Genomic DNA, 15,728 nt, shown 5'->3' with positions numbered 1-15,728 from the left:
CACCGCCTCCCGCGCCGCCCATTCTGGAGATCGCGACTTTTGAGTAGAAACGAGCGCGCTTTCATCGGACCAAGGTCCGCGTTCACTCCGCCAAATCCTCCTCCTCTCCCCCTCCCCTAACGACGATCAGACCCAGTGGTCTTCACCACAACCTCCAACTCATCCTCGTCTACTCACAGCTGCGGACTGACAGGCCCATGGTCCGATGAGCCGGGTACAAGATTGCTTTGCGATGCTCCATCTAAGCAGTCCTTCATCCACGTCTACTTGCCTGTGATCAGCTCCGAACACGGACCTCGCCAACAACCAACGTTAGGCGAGCTGCCTTTCTTTTCATTCCCTTCCCCGCGACTAGAGCAACAAAGCGATAAGCTACTGCGATGCATATTATAAAGCCAGTCTGGCTGACACATGGGGGTATGTTTCGAGACCTTCTGTCGTCAAACGAATTTGCTGGGCAGAATCATTCTCCCTTCATATGTGCTGGCGCGGTCGGTGTCTCTCGAATCGGCTTAAGCTAACTGTCTTCCTTCTTGGATATTCTTTACAGGCGAGAGAAAGGATTTTGAAGTATACAGTTGCGATGTATCTCCCGATGGATCTCGCTTGGTCACAGCGGCTGGAGGTCAGTGATGGGCAATCCCGCCCCCCGGACATAGGTGCACTCGTGGTTTGATGGGATGAGCGCTAACTGGGAATGTTTCCCTTCGCGCTTCTCAGATGGTTATGTTCGGATCTGGTCTACGGAAGCGATTTGCAATACAGAGGACCCGCAGTATGCCAGTAAGCCGAAGCAGCTGGCTTCCATGAGCAATCACTCCGGCACGATTCACACGGTCCGATTTTCGCCCAACGGGAAATACTTGGCGTCGGGGGCAGATGACAAGATTGTGTGCATATACACACTGGATGCCAACCCTCCATCTCATGCGTCAACGTTCGGTGGGTACCAGGATGTCCGCGATAATGTGGTTCGGCTGAACGAACGCTGGCTAATGGGCTCGTGCTACGATTTCTAGGCTCAAACGAGGCACCCCCTGTGGAGAATTGGCGCACCATTCGAAGATTAATCGGCCACGACAACGACGTTCAAGATCTAGGCTGGTCGTACGATTCTTCCATTCTGGTCTCCGTTGGCTTGGATTCCAAGGTCGTGGTATGGTCGGGACACACATTCGAGAAGCTCAAGACCCTGTCTATCCACCAGAGCCATGTCAAGGGGATCACCTTCGACCCTGCAAACAAATACTTCGCTACGGCGAGCGACGATCGCACGGTTCGCATTTTCCGATTCACGTCGCCTGCTCCTAATTCCACCGCCCATGACCAAATGAACAACTTTATTCTCGAACAGACCATTACTGCACCCTTCTCGAATTCGCCCCTCACCGCATATTTCCGTCGTTGCTCGTGGTCGCCAGATGGTATGCATATCGCGGCCGCGAATGCGGTCAACGGCCCCGTGAGCTCTGTCGCGATCATCAATCGGGGGACATGGGACGGTGACATCAACCTCATTGGGCACGAAGCTCCTGTTGAAGTGTGCGCTTTCTCCCCGCGACTGTACTCTCCGGAGCCAATCAACAAGCAAGCCGTGGATACTCAAGGTCATGCGGTGCACAACGCCGTTACCGTTATTGCTTGCGCAGGAGGGGATAAATCCCTTAGTATTTGGATTACTAGCAATCCCAGACCGATTGTGGTTGCGCAAGAGCTAGCTGCAAAGTCGATATCTGATTTGGCCTGGAGTCCGGACGGAAAGTGTCTCTACGCAACCGCGCTCGACGGTACGATTCTTATGGTTCGGTTTGAAGATGGCGATCTCGGATATACAATGGAAATGGAAGAGAACGAGAAGTCGCTTACAAAGTTCGGCACTAATCGTCGAGGCGCGGGGATTGCAGAGACTACGGATGGTCTACTACTGGAGGAGAAGAGCAAGGCTGGAGAAATCAAAGGCGTCGAAGGTCGCATGGGGGCTCTGATGGGCGACGACCACACAACAGCCGAGGCCACGGCCAATGGTAAACCAGTGCCAGCACAGTCGAATGGCGTCACTACAACTTCTGCTCCATCACCCGCATCAGATGCCCAAAAAGCCCAGCCCAATGGTACAGCAACGACAACAACGGCACCGGAGCCGGAGAAGCCTGACCCTTACCAGGCAAAACTCGAGAGGTTGAAGCAGCGTCCCACATATACGAAGGACGGAAGAAAGCGGATAGCTCCTCTTTTAGTGTCTGGAGCTGGCGCTGCCGAGTCATCACTCCCTCAGTCTCGACTAATGGCGTCAGTCAGCAGTCAAGTCAAGGCTGATACCCCGCAATCGATTATTGATCTCTCGAAGCCTTTCGACGGGCTACCCAAGGGCGGGCTCCCAGCGATGATTCTTGGAAACAAGCGCAAGCTCGCTCAACTTGAGGGTGACGATGATGGGCATGTCGAGAAGCGTGTGGCTTTGGCGAGCCAGAACGGGGCGACCCCGATTCTTGCCCACACGGCCGACGGCTTGCTACCTGCGCAGTCCCAGCCCGCACCAGAAGGCCAGCAACAAACGCCAGAGTATATACGGCCTGCAGTCACGAATCCTTGCATGGCCATTAGCCAGCTCCGGCTGGCTGTTCCCAAGATTCGAAGTCACATCCTACGGGCTATCGACCCTACAGGCAAACCCACGGAGCCTCCGGGCACATCCAGCGAGTCTAGCAAATCACGAGTTGATGTTATCTTCGAAGCCCGTAACCCGTCCCCGGCAAGCTTGACTGGACGGGTCGTTGACCGAGAACCCGTTCGACTCACCTTGTTCCGTGGCGAACAGCCCTTGTGGCAGGATTACCTCCCGCGCCCTGTTTTGCTGGTGACAGGTAATCAGAGCATGTGGGCTGCAGCCTGTGAGGAGGGGTCTGTGTACATTTGGACTCCAGCTGGACGTCGCTTAGTCAGTGCGCTGGTGCTGGAAGCACAACCAGTGATTCTCGAGTGTAATGGTCCTTGGATTCTCTGCATCACAGCTGTGGGTATGTGCTACGTCTGGAATGTGAAGCACCTCTCCTCGCCCCATCCGCCCATCTCCCTGCAACCGGTGCTCGATGCGGCCATTCACACATTGGGCACTCAGCCTACGACTGCTCCCGCAATCACCAATGCTCGAATCAACTCCGAAGGCCGGATAGTGGTCGCATTGACAAATGGTGAGGGGTACTCCTATTCCCCGTCCATGTACACATGGCAGCGGATTTCCGAGAGCTGGTGGGCCGTCGGCAGCCAGTATTGGAACACCACGGATGCACCTGTGGGCAACCTTCAAGCGGCCGATGTGCAGCAGGATAAGGCAGCCAAGGCAGCCGTGTCCGCCGGCATTGTACCGTTCTTGGAACGCAATACAACCAACGAGACATTGCTGCGGGGTCGCGCGTACTTCCTGCAGCGGCTGATCAAGGTCCTACTTTCACGCGAGGGCTACGAAGGCTTTGAGTCCAGCGTATCCATCGCTCACTTGGAGAATCGCGTGGCTGCCGCTCTCTCTTTGGGAGCCAAGGATGAATTCCGTCTCTACCTTTCGATGTATGCCAAGCGTCTAGGTGCGGAAGGACTGAAGATGAAGGTGGAAGAGCTCCTCAAAGGCCTGATTGGTGGTCTGTTTGAGGAGGATGACACGGGTAGCGTTCGTCGTCTGCAGGACAATGAGCAAGAGGATCGGAATTGGCGCGAGAGCTCCGAGACGCTCTGTGGCTGGCCACGGGAAGTGTTGCTCAAGGAAGTTATATTGTCGCTCGGTAGGTTCTACCTTCTCTGTTTGCACTACGTTTGTTGTTCCTTGCTAACCAGGTCACTTTCTAGGCAAACATCGGGATCTCCAGCGGGTGACGGTGCCATATGCGAAACTGCTGGGGATGGTGGACAACGAATCGGAGGTGGGCGATGCCATGGAGACGTAGACTTCTTTCCTTGCTGCCGCTTCAAACCGATGATCTGCGTTTGGCGTTCTGGTGGCGTTGCGTAGTCAAACTCACTCCATACCGATCGGGGGACGGATGGATGTATGCATGCATGGGTTTGAGGGAGGGGTTCTTTTTCTTTCATTTCCTTATTTTCTTTAAGCATCATGCGGACCGCGCTTGCGGTATTATGTACTATATTGAAGGTAATCTTGACCATGGTCAGAGGTGTTTATTGCAATCAGGTACCGCTGCTGCTACAGCTACGTGCTCTGAATGAGTACGCGATGCTGCAGTGCTTCTGTAGAGTGTACTGTACTGTCAACCATGGGGATCAACCATGGGAACGACATGACGGTGATGATACCGGGCTTACAGGGCCGGCGAGTCATGTGGGCGGTGAGCTGCGAAAAAATGGAACTGGGCGTCTCTTCTCCACCGCACAGAACATGAGAAGAGAAGCAAGCGTCATACTTTGTTCCAGTTTGTTGCTGCGTTGCTTTGTTCAGCTTAACCATTCACCATTCCGATCACCTTCACTTGAATTGGGAAACCCATTGGGCCTGTAAAATATCTTTCAAGTTTCCAATCCTAAACCCATCCCTCCCTTCGCAATTTCTGCCCACAGCATTGCTGGTGGGCACCGTCATCACGTCTCTTTCACAGCCGGGCCACCTGCTGTTACTTTCATTCCGCTTCCATCGCTCCGCAGCTGGTCCTGCTTTGGCCTCGCGCCTGATCCAATCTCAATCTCTCTTCCTTAACCCCTCCTTCTCTTCCTCCTCTTCTACCTCTGCTTTCTCCCCCTCTTTCTCCTCCCCGCTCTCCTTCCTCTCCCGCCGGTCCTATTCCAGCAAGAAGAAGAAATCCTCCAAAATGCCCCCCAAGAAGGCTGTTGTGCAAGAGAAGGTCCTTCTGGGCCGCCCAGGAAATAACCTGAAGAGTGGTATCGTATGTGAGCATTGACCCCACCGACTAATTTTCCCTCTTTTCTTTTTTTTTTCCCTGCCCGTTCTGCTGGCTGCTGCCCCTCCCAGCCTTCCGAATTTTTTATCCGTTCCCCTTTCTTACCCTATTTAACCTCGCTTCCCCTGCATGAAAAAAATCTCTTCTCTTCTTCTTCCCCCCTCAACACCATAATTCCCACACAATTCCCTGGTCGGAATCAAGGAACACGAAGATGGTTTAACATCTTTCTAGGTTGGTCTCGCCAACGTCGGCAAGTCCACGCTCTTCCAGGCTATCACGAAGTCTACGCTGGGTAACCCCGCCAACTTCCCCTATGCCACCATCGACCCCGAAGAAGCTCGTGTCATTGTCCCCGATGACCGCTTCGACTGGCTGTGCGAGCACTACAAGCCCAAGTCCGTGGTGCCTGCCAACTTGACCGTGTATGATATCGCCGGTCTGACCCGCGGTGCCTCGACTGGTGCTGGTCTCGGTAACTCCTTCTTGTCTCACATCCGTGCTGTCGATGCCATCTTCCAGGTCGTGCGTTGCTTCGACGATGCTGAGATTATCCACGTTGAGGGTGACGTTGATCCCGTTCGTGACTTGAACATCATCAGCGAGGAGCTGCGTGTCAAGGATATCGAGTTCGTCGAGAAGGCGCTCGAGGCTCTCCAGAAGCAGACCAAGCGTGGTGGTCAGAGTCTGGAGATGAAGAAGCTGCGTGAGGAAGAGGGCACTGTTGCCAAGGTCCTCGAGTGGCTGCGCGAGGGCAAGGATGTCCGCAAGGGTGATTGGGGCCCTAAGGAGGTACGTTTATACTTTCCCCCTTCTTTTGCTTTTTTTTTTCCCAGCCCTTCTACCCCACTATTATGATGAATAAGAGCATCGCTCGAATATAACCCAGCTCGTCGAGTGGCCTCATTTTATTTACAACGCAGAGGCCACCTTGAGATAAAATCCTATCTGATATTTTACTTTCTATCGCTGTTCATACCGAATATCGCGTGATGGAAATGGAGTCCTAATCAGTGTCGCTCTAATAGGTCGAGACTATCAACCCTCTCATGTTGTTGACGGCTAAGCCCGTTGTCTACCTGGTCAACCTGAGCGAGAAGGACTACATCCGCCAGAAGAACAAGTATCTGCCTAAGGTGTTCGACTGGATTAAGACCAACTCCACCGGTGACCCTCTGATCCCCATCTCCGTCTCCTTCGAGGAGCGCCTGACCCGGTTCGAGGACGAGGCTGCCGCCCTCGAGGAGTGCAAGAGCCTGAACACCAAGTCCGCTCTGCCCAAGGTGATCACCACCATGCGTCAGTCGTTGAACTTGGCCAGTTTCTTCACCACTGGTACCGACGAGGTCCGTCAATGGACCATCCGCAAGGGTATCAAGGCCCCTGCCGCGGCCGGTGTCATCCACACCGACTTCGAGAAGACCTTCATCCAGGCCATCGTGTACAACTACGCTGTCCTCCGTGAGTACGGCGACGAAGGCGCCGTCAAGGCCGCCGGTAAGATCATGACCAAGGGCAAGGATTACGTCGTCGAGGACGGTGACATCCTGCTGATCAAGGCCGGTGCTGCTCGCAGCTAGATGTAGTCGTTGGATGAAAATGACTTGTAGCAATTAAAAATGAAATTGTTATGAATTATCAATCTCTGAAACCGAGTAACTTGTGTGCGTAGAAAAGGCGCTACCTTGGGGGTCGATCTGCTACAGGGACTGTATTAAAAGCATCTCACATTTCTTGAAGCGCACCTGCGCCAGAAACTATTCACTGAGGTCCTACACGATTCCGGACGCGGTTTTGTACTGATTGCTGGTTGCGTCACTGGCCAGTAGTACTCGTCAGAGCTACTTACGGTGTGCTCCTATACAGTGCAGCTAATTGCCTTCTGCATTGTTGCCTTGTTACTGTTGTCGTGATGTCTTCAGTACAGCCAACGCTGTTTCTCGTCCTCTCCTTTGGTAAATGACCTCTGAATTGGCTCTTGACAAGTTCATACATGATGATTCAGTCAAAGGTACAATCAACGAAGATAATGGGGTACGACGAGCTGGAAGGAAAACGGTGCCCATTCGTGGACCCAAGCACCCTCAGTCGTAACTTAACTTGCCCGGGTAGATGTAGATCAACGGGAACAATAGGAAGCAGCAGTAGTCCGACATAGTTGAATGATGGTCCATCGACATGCGTGTGAGCTTGTCGAGCTGGGAACAGAGAATGGGAAAGAGTATGAAGCACGTGACCCGTCGCCTTCCCCGCAACGCCCATCTTGCAGATAATGCCATCCGCCGCGCTCCCAACAACCGGTTCCGATATCCACAGCATTAGACACCATGTTCAAGAAAGAGTGAGTTTTGTGGCGGTGACTGGAGAGAGATATTTCTGGCATGGTCTCATTCTCAACATCAATTTCCCGCATGCCATCACGAGAACCACAGAAACCTGCCCCTCAAGGGAATCATTCTTACCCCGCCTACACTTCCTTTCCCAAACTATTTACAATTTTGCTCAGTCCATTCCCTTAAACTGTCGATTATTCCCCTCCCACCAGCAACCCTTCTATGTTCCGTTGTGTAAAGCCCAAGCTGATTGTTTTCCGATGGTGCCAGGATCCCCCCGAGCAACCGCTCGAAAGTCAAATCCAGCGTGCAGCGCGCCCTGCGCCAACGCTTCCTGGAGACCTACCCGGGCTTCGAGCCGTACATCGAGGAGGTCCTACCCAAGAAAGCCCAGCTGGATGCCGTGAAGCTGTAGGTCGCCCCCCGCCCCCCCGCCCGGGGTTCTCTCGAGATCCGATAGCTAATTGGAAAAACTGCATCTGCACAGTCCCGAAAGAGCAACCCTCTACAGCATCGACTCCACCCCGCTCTTCTTCCAGCCGCTCGACGGCCCGCCCATCCCGCACCTGAAACTCCTGCACGCCTACCCGGACGCCCTGCCCACGGTGCAGATCGACCGCGGCGCCATCCGCTTCGTGCTCTCGGGCGCGGCGCTCATGGCCCCCGGGTTGACGTCCCCGGGCGGCAAGTTGCCTGATACAGAGCATGCGGTGGAGGCGGGCCAGGTCGTGGCGGTTAAGGCCGAGGGGAAGGAGACGGTTTGTCTGGTGGGCGTGTTGAAGGTCGGCACCGAGGAGATTAAGGCCAAGGGGAAGGGGGTCGTTTTGGATGAGGGCCATTATTTGGGGGATGGGCTTTGGAGGATGACTTTGGATTAAACTACGTTTTTTTTTTGTCTTATTGGAGGTGGGGAATGGGGAGGAGGGCTTTTTTGGTGTGTAGTAGGCTTGCGGCTGGGCTGGGTTCTGTTTATGTCGAAGATGAGTGCACGCTTTATTCTTGATACCATTGCTTTGCAGCTAAATGGATGCATTGGATTTTCTTTTTCCGTTTCGGGGTTTATGGTCATGGGATTGAGAGAGAGGGAAAAACTCGTATATACATATTTCTCCGAGATTCTACTTTACGTCTACACCGGACGAGACACAAATCATTCCAGTTCGGGAGGCCGCGGGGACAGCGGCGACGTCGGCGACAGCGAGGACCACGACGGCGTCCGCATCGCCAGTCCCAGCCCCTTCACACTCGTGCTGGACCCGTTCATCCCCATCCCCATCCCCATCCCCGCCCCGGACAGCTGGAGCCCGCCATCCCTTAGCCCCGCGCGGGTCACCGCCCGCTGCAACATCTCCCCCGTTCCGTCGAGGGCGATCAGGAATCTCGCCAGCTCCGCACACAGGTCCCAGTCGCTCTTCTTCGACGCCAGGTACATCAGCCGGACCACGTAGTCCTCGATCGGGGCGTCGTGGTCGTCCGCATCATCCTCGAAGGCTTGCAGCACCAGCAGATAGCCCACGGCGGTCTTGAGGGACCCGAGCTTGAGGGCCTGCTCGAAGAGGTCTTTCGGCGACGGGAGGTAGGTGAACAGGGTGCGCCAGGAGCGCAACTCCGTCTTGCGCGTGCATTGGACCACCACGTCCAGGTACACCTTGGTGGGTAGAGATGCTTGTAAAAAGGAGATGACGATCGGCAGCAGGGGCTCGCGTCTCAGGGAGGGGTCGTCGACCTTGCTGTCTCGGCTCTGGTTGTCGACCTCATCGTCCAAGACGTGGTGAAGGAGGATCTCGAGGGCGTGCGGAAAGTAGGATAGGTGGGAGAAGTGCTGGCACAACGACAGCGCTGCAGGCATGTCGCGCTGTGTCAGACTGTGCTGAAGGAAGTACGGCAGGAAAAGGTGTGTCTATTGGAGTTAGTGCTGCACCGGCGTCGATCTTTGCGGTAGATACTCACTCGAATGGCGAACTTCAGCACGGAGAAGGTGACATCGCGTCGCTGGGTCATCTCGGCTTCCACACCCAGCACGATGCCCTTGTTCAGGAGAACAGACAGCGGATAAAAGTCCAGCGGGACCTCCAGCGGTCTGACTACATCTTCCCGCTGGAGAACATCCTGCACATCACCCCAGGCAAGGAGCTCTTTCCCACAAAATGTCCATAGCGAGTCCCTCAACGAAAAGTCACCGCGGTACATACTCAAGGCCATTTCAGCTGATGGACTAGCCGGAAGCGACTCGTCGACAGGCGCAAAGTTGAATGATAACTGATCTCGCATCAGGATATAGTATTCGACGTCGTGGGATACCACCCGCATGTCGTATTTCAAATCGCCAGTCTCCGAGAAGGATGGCTGCAGCAGGACCAAGTTGCCATCAACCAAAAGAAGCACAGATGCCACTTTGACATCTTGGGAAGGGTCGCCGTTCCCTGTTTGCTTTTTATTAGATCTGGCTGTCGCAGGGTGCTGGCACACTTACGCATTTGGTCTTCGGGCAAAATCCAACTGATTGCCCGGACCCTGGTTGGCGCGCGCACAATCCCATGAAATGCAATCTGCCCAACGGGCACCAACGTTATTCGGGAGTGAGCTGAATTGATGATATAGTGATAAAGAATATTGTCGTACGTATAAACGAGCAGCGAGTCCTCGCCTGATGCTCCGACAAAGACTACCGGCGACGGTAGGTATTCAATATGTAAGATAGATTGATTGTTGAGAGGCATTTCCCGCGAGTACAACCGCAACTTCGCAGTCGATCAGTATAGCCACGGTCAGACATCGATGGCACACTTACCTCGTAAGATCCATCATTGTCAATGGCGGCGATCAGAATGTGTCCGTACCAGCACATGCCCCCGCGTACCGCGAAGGAATTCTCAATTTTGGGATCCTCAAACACTTTCCAACGGCCGCTGTTGACACTGTAGTGTGCCAGCCCTCGTCTGCCCGCAATAGCAACATATCTTCCATCCTGTGAGACAACACTAGAGCGAATCGGCCACTGTGAGTGAAGGTAACTCGGAGGATATTGAGCATGATGCCACAGCGAGTCCTTCCCCGAGATGGTCATGAGATCTGGTAGATCATGACCACGGTAGAGGATAACCTCGGTTCCAGTTTGCAGCAGTCCTCTAGCCAGGTTCGCAGACGAATAACAGCCTGTCAAAGCGCTCCGTGCTGTCTCCAGAATCCACAAGCGACGGTCGTTCTGGCCTGTAAGTATGACTTCTGACCCTCCACCGATCCAACAACCATGAGAGGTTCCAGTCACCCAGTTTTCGCCGTTTGAATTAGCAAGAGATCGGTCCGCCGCAAAGCTACTCTCCCCCGACTTTCCAAAAACGCTCCATGTTGTCCAACCATGCTCATACCCGGCAAACAGGCAGTACCCGTCTGGCGAATAGCTCATAAATGTGACACTGCCCGTCGTGTTTGGCGAAGCTGGGAGCTGTAGTTTGTGCGATAGAGGAACATTGCCCAGGTAGTCCTTGGCTGTGTAAACTAGAATCTCTCCGTTGGCGCAGCTCACTGTGAGAAGAGAAAATCGTGCATTGACTACAACCTTGACAGCTCTCTCGCCATCATCCTTGGGGTCGTGGAAGCAATGGCCTTGGAACAACTTCTTGGAGTCATCCGAGTCTTCTGCGGCTCGCTGCACGGCATACGCCTGCCCCTCGTTGGTGACCCAAATCAACAGGTTGATAGCACGATCATACACCATGTCTGTAATTGATGTGCGCTTCGAAACCCCCAGGATCCGACTAAGGAGTTCCGACTTGGTTTGCGAACCGTCCGCATCCGGGTTCCAACGAATGCATTGGATGGCCGCAGGCTTGACAGTCGCGACAACGAGCTCATTATCAAGTGCGAGAGCCTTGGCAATCCCCGACTCTATCTTGATAGCCATTCGGAATCGAATGCTGACATCTCGAACGCCAGTAGCCTCTTCCTCCGCGGCTAACCGAGCGAGCGTCTGGCGGCGGGTAGAAGTCGACGTAGATTGATCAAAGAATTGTTGATATACACGGGTGTTAGGGCTGACAGAGATGGTATAGGTAAGAAGATATCCGGTCAGCGTCTGAGCAACAAGTATATTCGAGTCGGGATGCATCAAGAGGGCCACATTGGGACCATAGTTCTCTAGCGACGAGACGGACCGAGCAACGGCAGCAACAACGGCGGTGGGCTATTTCAGCCGTCAGCATGCGCGCTTTACCCAACAACATCAGCGATGGCTTCACTTACTCTTGTCTGCCAGAGAGCGATCGATGACTTGGTCATCGTCGCAAACATATAACCACTCCGAGAGACACAAAGGCCGGCAAGAGGCTCGTCAGCCCACGCCGTCTCTGCAATGACCGGTTTATCACGGGCATTTTCAGTGTTCAGTGCCTCCTCCTGCGCCGTAGGGCTATCGTAGCTCAGGGATTCGTCATCGTCAGATGTGAGAACCGGTATTCCAGGGCCATTGATCGCATAGACCCGGGGGACTCCATAGGGCCAGTACATGGCTCGGTGCAGGCGCGAGAGTCACGGAGTAGAGCAGCTTCACATCGAGTCATCTTTGGTTCACGCTAAAACATCAGATTGCCGGACTCGAGACAGAGATTCCCCCGTATCTGCCGACCATGTCCGTTCAAATAATTGTCCCGACTGCGCTGTAGATTTGATGGATTGGAGTACCGGAAGTTAATATGAGCTGGATGGCAGCCGAGAGCACGGGGGCTATCACGTGCAGGGAAGCTCCCGGAGCAAACAAACCAAACAAGACTAAGAGCCCCCGCATCCTAAATTCCGCCTCCCCGCCGACTCTTTTGGCCAGCAAGATAATCTCTCCCCCTTTCGCATTGAACCCAATTTGCTCACATCATGGTAGGTGGGCTCCTTTAGTGTTAAATCGGCATACACTTTCTCCCCGGACTAGTTTCTGACGTGTCTTATCATCTAGGCTCCTACCGAGTCCAAGAAGCGCTTGGCGCTTGCTATCATCGACTTCCTAGGTGCCAGCTTGAAGGATGGCACTCTCGGTGCTGATGACGCCGAATCCATCGAGATCGCCCAGTCCTGCATCGCGGATACGTTCAAGGTTGACCCCTCCGACGAGGCGGCTGTTAAGGATGCTCTTGGTGGACAGTCTCTAGCCAGCATTTACAGCGTTTATGAGAAGCTGCGGAACAAGCCCGCTGCCGGCGGTGCTGCGACGGAGGAGAAGCCCCAGAGCGGCGCTCCCACCCCGGAATCCGACAAGCTGAAGTCGGAAGGAAACGCTGCCATGGCGCGCAAGGACTACAGCGGTGCGATCGACTTGTACACCCAGGCTCTGGCCATCGCCCCCTCGAACCCTATCTACCTCTCCAACCGGGCCGCTGCCTACTCCGCCGCCGGACAACACGAGAAGGCGGTCGAGGACGCGGAGCTTGCCACCGCCGTCGACCCCAAGTACTCCAAGGCCTGGAGCCGTCTGGGTCTGGCTCGTTTCGACCTGGCCGACTACCACGGTGCCCTCGAGGCCTACGAGAAGGGCATCGAGGCCGAGGGTAACGGTGGCAGCGAGGCCATGAAGCGGGGTCTGGAGACCACCAAGAGAAAGATCGAGGAGTCGAAGCGCGGTGCGGAGCCCCCCTCTGACGCCGTGGATGATGCCGCTGGCGCGTCTCGCGGTGCCGGCGGTATGCCCGATCTCTCTTCCCTCGCTAGCATGCTAGGAGGCGGCGGCGGTGGTGGTGGTGGTGGCGGTATGCCCGATCTTAGCTCTATCATGAGCAACCCCATGTTCGCCAGCATGGCCCAGAACTTGATGAGCAACCCCGATGCGCTCAACAACCTCATGAGCAACCCCCAGCTCAGACAGATGGCTGAGAACTTTGGCCGCGGAGGTGGCATGCCCGACATGTCTTCTTTGATGAGTGACCCAAGCATTGCCGATATGTAGGTTCTCTCCCAATTATTGCTCAAATTAGATAGATACTAATGCTGCGTTATTAGGGCCCGGAACATGATGGGCGGCGGTGCTGGACGGGGAGGCCAGTAATGACTAAAATATCGTCTGATGCCCGTGCAACTTTTTTATTTCTATCACTTGCGAAAGAATATTTCCCTTTATCTTCACTAAGCTCGTTGGCTGCATTTAGCTTCCTTGTTTTGTACCAAGCTTGAGGACCTTTCTGAACTCGAGAAGGAAAATAGAGACTGATGCGCGACACGCACACTTTTTGACTAAGAAGTGTAGTATATTTTTCACATTATATTCACAAACTCTTCGATGAACCTCGACTTGTAGGCCCAGGCCGTTAGGGCATCAAGCCCCAAATTTTGCCGCAAGAGCTTTTGTAAGATCTTCATCCTGAAGAGGCGGTCCTCCAGCTGAAACGTGTAAAGGATAAAAGGAACTGAGCTAAGTACTGACGCAGATGCAAAAAAAAAAAAAAAAAAATCATCAGATGAGTGGAGGAGGATTTTGCCAAACACAACACGGGACGCCCCGAAACGCCGGAAGGGAACAAGTAAACCGGGCCTCTTGTGCCCGATCAAGGTCTCTCTGAGACGACAACCCCCGAATCCAGAGATAACAAGCTCGCCAGCATCTTTCCTGAAACGAATTGGCCAACGGAAGGGGAAATTTGTGCGTGATTAATCAAGTTACTTTCACAGGTAGTTGCAGTTCATGAAGCGCCAGTTCCGCCTGGCCTCTATTTAAAAGGTCAATATTGTACAGTCGGATATGATATCAAAACATTCGAGAAGAGTAATAAGAAATTCATGGGCCGATGATCAGGACAACGGAAATATTGTTGAGGGAGCAGGGTTGTTTAAGTCAAGGAAGCCGTTTGAAGGTGATTTAAATGTAGTCACGAGCAGCCTTCTGCAGCTCGATCAATCTCCATCCACGGGTCTCCGGGTTGTTAACATCCTCAGGTATCCGAGTGAGACCGATAGCGTAGGTAACCAGCTGAACCTTGTCTTCCATACCGGCCGCGAGTTCACCAGACTTCGCGTTCTTGTAAACGTGGACCTCCTGTGTACGGCAGGTCACAACGAAGACGGGAATGTCACCAGGGTCCAACATGCGGGCATGAGAGACGTCAACTCCACGGATATCGAGGATACGACCATCGGATTTGAGACCGAGGTTAGTGTACTGCTGAGCAAGTGCAGCATAGACGTTGAATTGGGCTTCGGAAAGCCAGAGCTTAAGGGTTTCGACATCACCCTTGACGTAGGCGTCGAGGACCTCGGGCAGGATATATTCACGCATCTCCCTCAAGAATGACTCCATCTGGAAATTGGGGTCCATCTCGCGGAATTTCTTGATGACCTGAGCCGTCTCGTTCTCGGCAAAGAAACCGGCGACACGATCCGAAATGCTGCGCGCAGTGGTGATAAGAGGGTTTTCCGACTCGTCGTAGGTGTTTTTCAGAGTAAATAGCTTCTGCATCATAGGATTCGAGTCCTTGAAATCACGCCACGACTCCTTCCAAGCAGCGTCCTTGTGGAGTGTAACGTTGGTTCCCGCGCTGAAAAAACATAGGTGTCAGATGCAGCTGTTTAGTGGGTGACAGGAGAAATGACTCACTTGGGATCTTCCACCATCGGCTCGCTGCGACGACCAGACTTGGCTTCCATCTCTTCGCGCAATTTCCTCTGCTTCCGGCGCTCCTCCTTCTCAACCCAACCACCATAGCGAGAGCTGCTACCATCATCGATGGCATTCTTTACGCCTCCAACGGCGGTCTTGTAAGCCTCAGTTTCGCGAACAGGTCTCGTGACCTTCTCGATGCCGGAACCAGTGGCGTTGACACCCTTTCTAATACCCTTCACCACGGGCGTGTTCCATGTCCAGGAAGCGCTCTGGCCAATAGCCTTGCCGGTATGCTTCAAAGCGGTGGAAGTCTTGGAAGTCGCGGCCCCAGAGGCAGCTTCGTAAGCGGCACGAGCCCGCTTGACGTTCTCGTTCTCGGTGAACTGGTGAGCAGAGGACGCGAGGGCCTTCGTTGACTCATTCCACTCCTTTGATGCCTTGAATTCAGTTTGGAGAGTTTCCCTGAAGACTTGCCAGGGAGTCTTGTCGCCGTGGGGAGGGGGAGGAGGGGCGTCCTTCTTCTCGCCCTCCTTCTGATCTTCACTCTTTCCCTCGCTCGATTCCTCTGACTGTTTCTCCTTTTCTTGCTGCGGCTGCTGCGGCTGCTGCGGCTGCTGCTGCTGCTGTTGTTGCTGTCTGAGGGGGGTGGCAACATGGAAGGACCTGGTCAATGGCAGAGCGGCGTAGGGCGAGAGGAGGTGAGGAAGTGTTGTGCGCTGTTGATTTAGGGATGGAATGTTCCGGATTGCTGGCGATGTCGAAAAGGAGCAAGTCTGCACCAACGAGTGCTGGCTGTAAGCAGTCTTCAGGCTCGGGACATAGGTCCGTAAAGTGGCCGCCCGCGCGGTGGCCGACATTTTGGTGGCGGAGATCATGCTATACAGAAGGAAAACCACCAAGACTATAATTAACCCA

General features: G+C 54.1%; 5 protein-coding genes across 5 annotated transcripts; 3 read left to right on the top strand and 2 right to left on the bottom strand.

Moving 5' to 3' along the window:
- Positions 1-88: 88 nt before the first annotated feature.
- hir1 (putative histone transcription regulator Hir1) lies at positions 89-4,155 on the top strand. Its single transcript, XM_025632359.1, has 5 exons — positions 89-417; positions 551-625; positions 721-942; positions 1,020-3,776; positions 3,841-4,155. The coding sequence occupies exons 1-5, from the start codon at positions 381-383 to the stop codon at positions 3,936-3,938; spliced, it is 3,189 nt and encodes a 1,062-aa protein (XP_025492165.1). The 5' UTR covers positions 89-380; the 3' UTR covers positions 3,939-4,155.
- A 659-nt stretch (positions 4,156-4,814) lies between these two features.
- Positions 4,815-8,115, top strand: BO82DRAFT_374347 (GTP-binding protein YchF; the record flags this gene model as incomplete). The annotated part of the gene is made up of 6 exons (XM_025637418.1): positions 4,815-4,889; positions 5,139-5,696; positions 5,933-6,467; position 7,245; positions 7,508-7,648; positions 7,725-8,115. 6 exons carry the CDS (start codon positions 4,815-4,817, stop codon positions 8,113-8,115), a joined length of 1,701 nt encoding a protein of 566 aa, XP_025492164.1.
- A 175-nt stretch (positions 8,116-8,290) lies between these two features.
- Positions 8,291-11,897, bottom strand: BO82DRAFT_309620 (RIC1 family protein). The gene is made up of 5 exons (XM_025632358.1): positions 11,480-11,897; positions 10,029-11,420; positions 9,711-9,978; positions 9,188-9,660; positions 8,291-9,137 (listed from the first exon to the last, which is right to left on the bottom strand). The coding sequence occupies exons 1-5, from the start codon at positions 11,741-11,743 to the stop codon at positions 8,388-8,390; spliced, it is 3,147 nt and encodes a 1,048-aa protein (XP_025492163.1). The 5' UTR covers positions 11,744-11,897; the 3' UTR covers positions 8,291-8,387.
- Positions 11,898-12,387: 490 nt separating this feature from the next.
- On the top strand, positions 12,388-13,619 carry BO82DRAFT_71198 (putative Hsc70 cochaperone (SGT)). Its single transcript, XM_025641485.1, has one exon. It carries the CDS (start codon positions 12,507-12,509, stop codon positions 13,164-13,166), a length of 660 nt encoding a protein of 219 aa, XP_025492162.1. The 5' UTR covers positions 12,388-12,506; the 3' UTR covers positions 13,167-13,619.
- A 453-nt stretch (positions 13,620-14,072) lies between these two features.
- Positions 14,073-15,688, bottom strand: tim44 (protein translocase subunit TIM44; the record flags this gene model as incomplete). Its single annotated transcript, XM_025637417.1, has 2 exons — positions 14,073-14,748; positions 14,808-15,688. The coding sequence occupies 2 exons, from the start codon at positions 15,686-15,688 to the stop codon at positions 14,073-14,075; spliced, it is 1,557 nt and encodes a 518-aa protein (XP_025492161.1).
- Positions 15,689-15,728: the final 40 nt, after the last annotated feature.

Source organism: Aspergillus uvarum, assembly GCF_003184745.1.
Source record: "Aspergillus uvarum CBS 121591 unplaced genomic scaffold BO82scaffold_25, whole genome shotgun sequence".
NCBI classification, from domain to species: Eukaryota; Fungi; Ascomycota; class Eurotiomycetes; order Eurotiales; family Aspergillaceae; genus Aspergillus; species Aspergillus uvarum.
This window is presented reverse-complemented; position numbering and strand designations above follow the sequence as displayed.

Bases quoted from the DNA above. Each gene is read 5' to 3' on its own strand.
- hir1 (XM_025632359.1), top strand. From the start codon at position 381: ATGCATATTATAAAGCCAGTCTGGCTGACACATGGGG. The intron at 418-550 runs GTATGTTTCGAG...TATTCTTTACAG, and splicing joins AGTCTGGCTGACACATGGGG to GCGAGAGAAAGGATTTTGAA. The intron at 626-720 runs GTCAGTGATGGG...CGCGCTTCTCAG, and splicing joins CTTGGTCACAGCGGCTGGAG to ATGGTTATGTTCGGATCTGG.
- BO82DRAFT_309620 (XM_025632358.1), bottom strand. From the start codon at position 11,743: ATGTACTGGCCCTATGGAGTCCCCCGGGTCTATGCGATCAATGGCCCT. The intron at 9,979-10,028 runs GTAAGTGTGCCA...TCGACTGCGAAG, and splicing joins ACAATGATGGATCTTACGAG to TTGCGGTTGTACTCGCGGGA. The intron at 9,138-9,187 runs GTGAGTATCTAC...TAACTCCAATAG, and splicing joins TGCTGAAGTTCGCCATTCGA to ACACACCTTTTCCTGCCGTA.
- BO82DRAFT_71198 (XM_025641485.1), top strand. From the start codon at position 12,507: ATGGCGCGCAAGGACTACAGCGGTGCGATCGACTTGTACACCCAGGCT.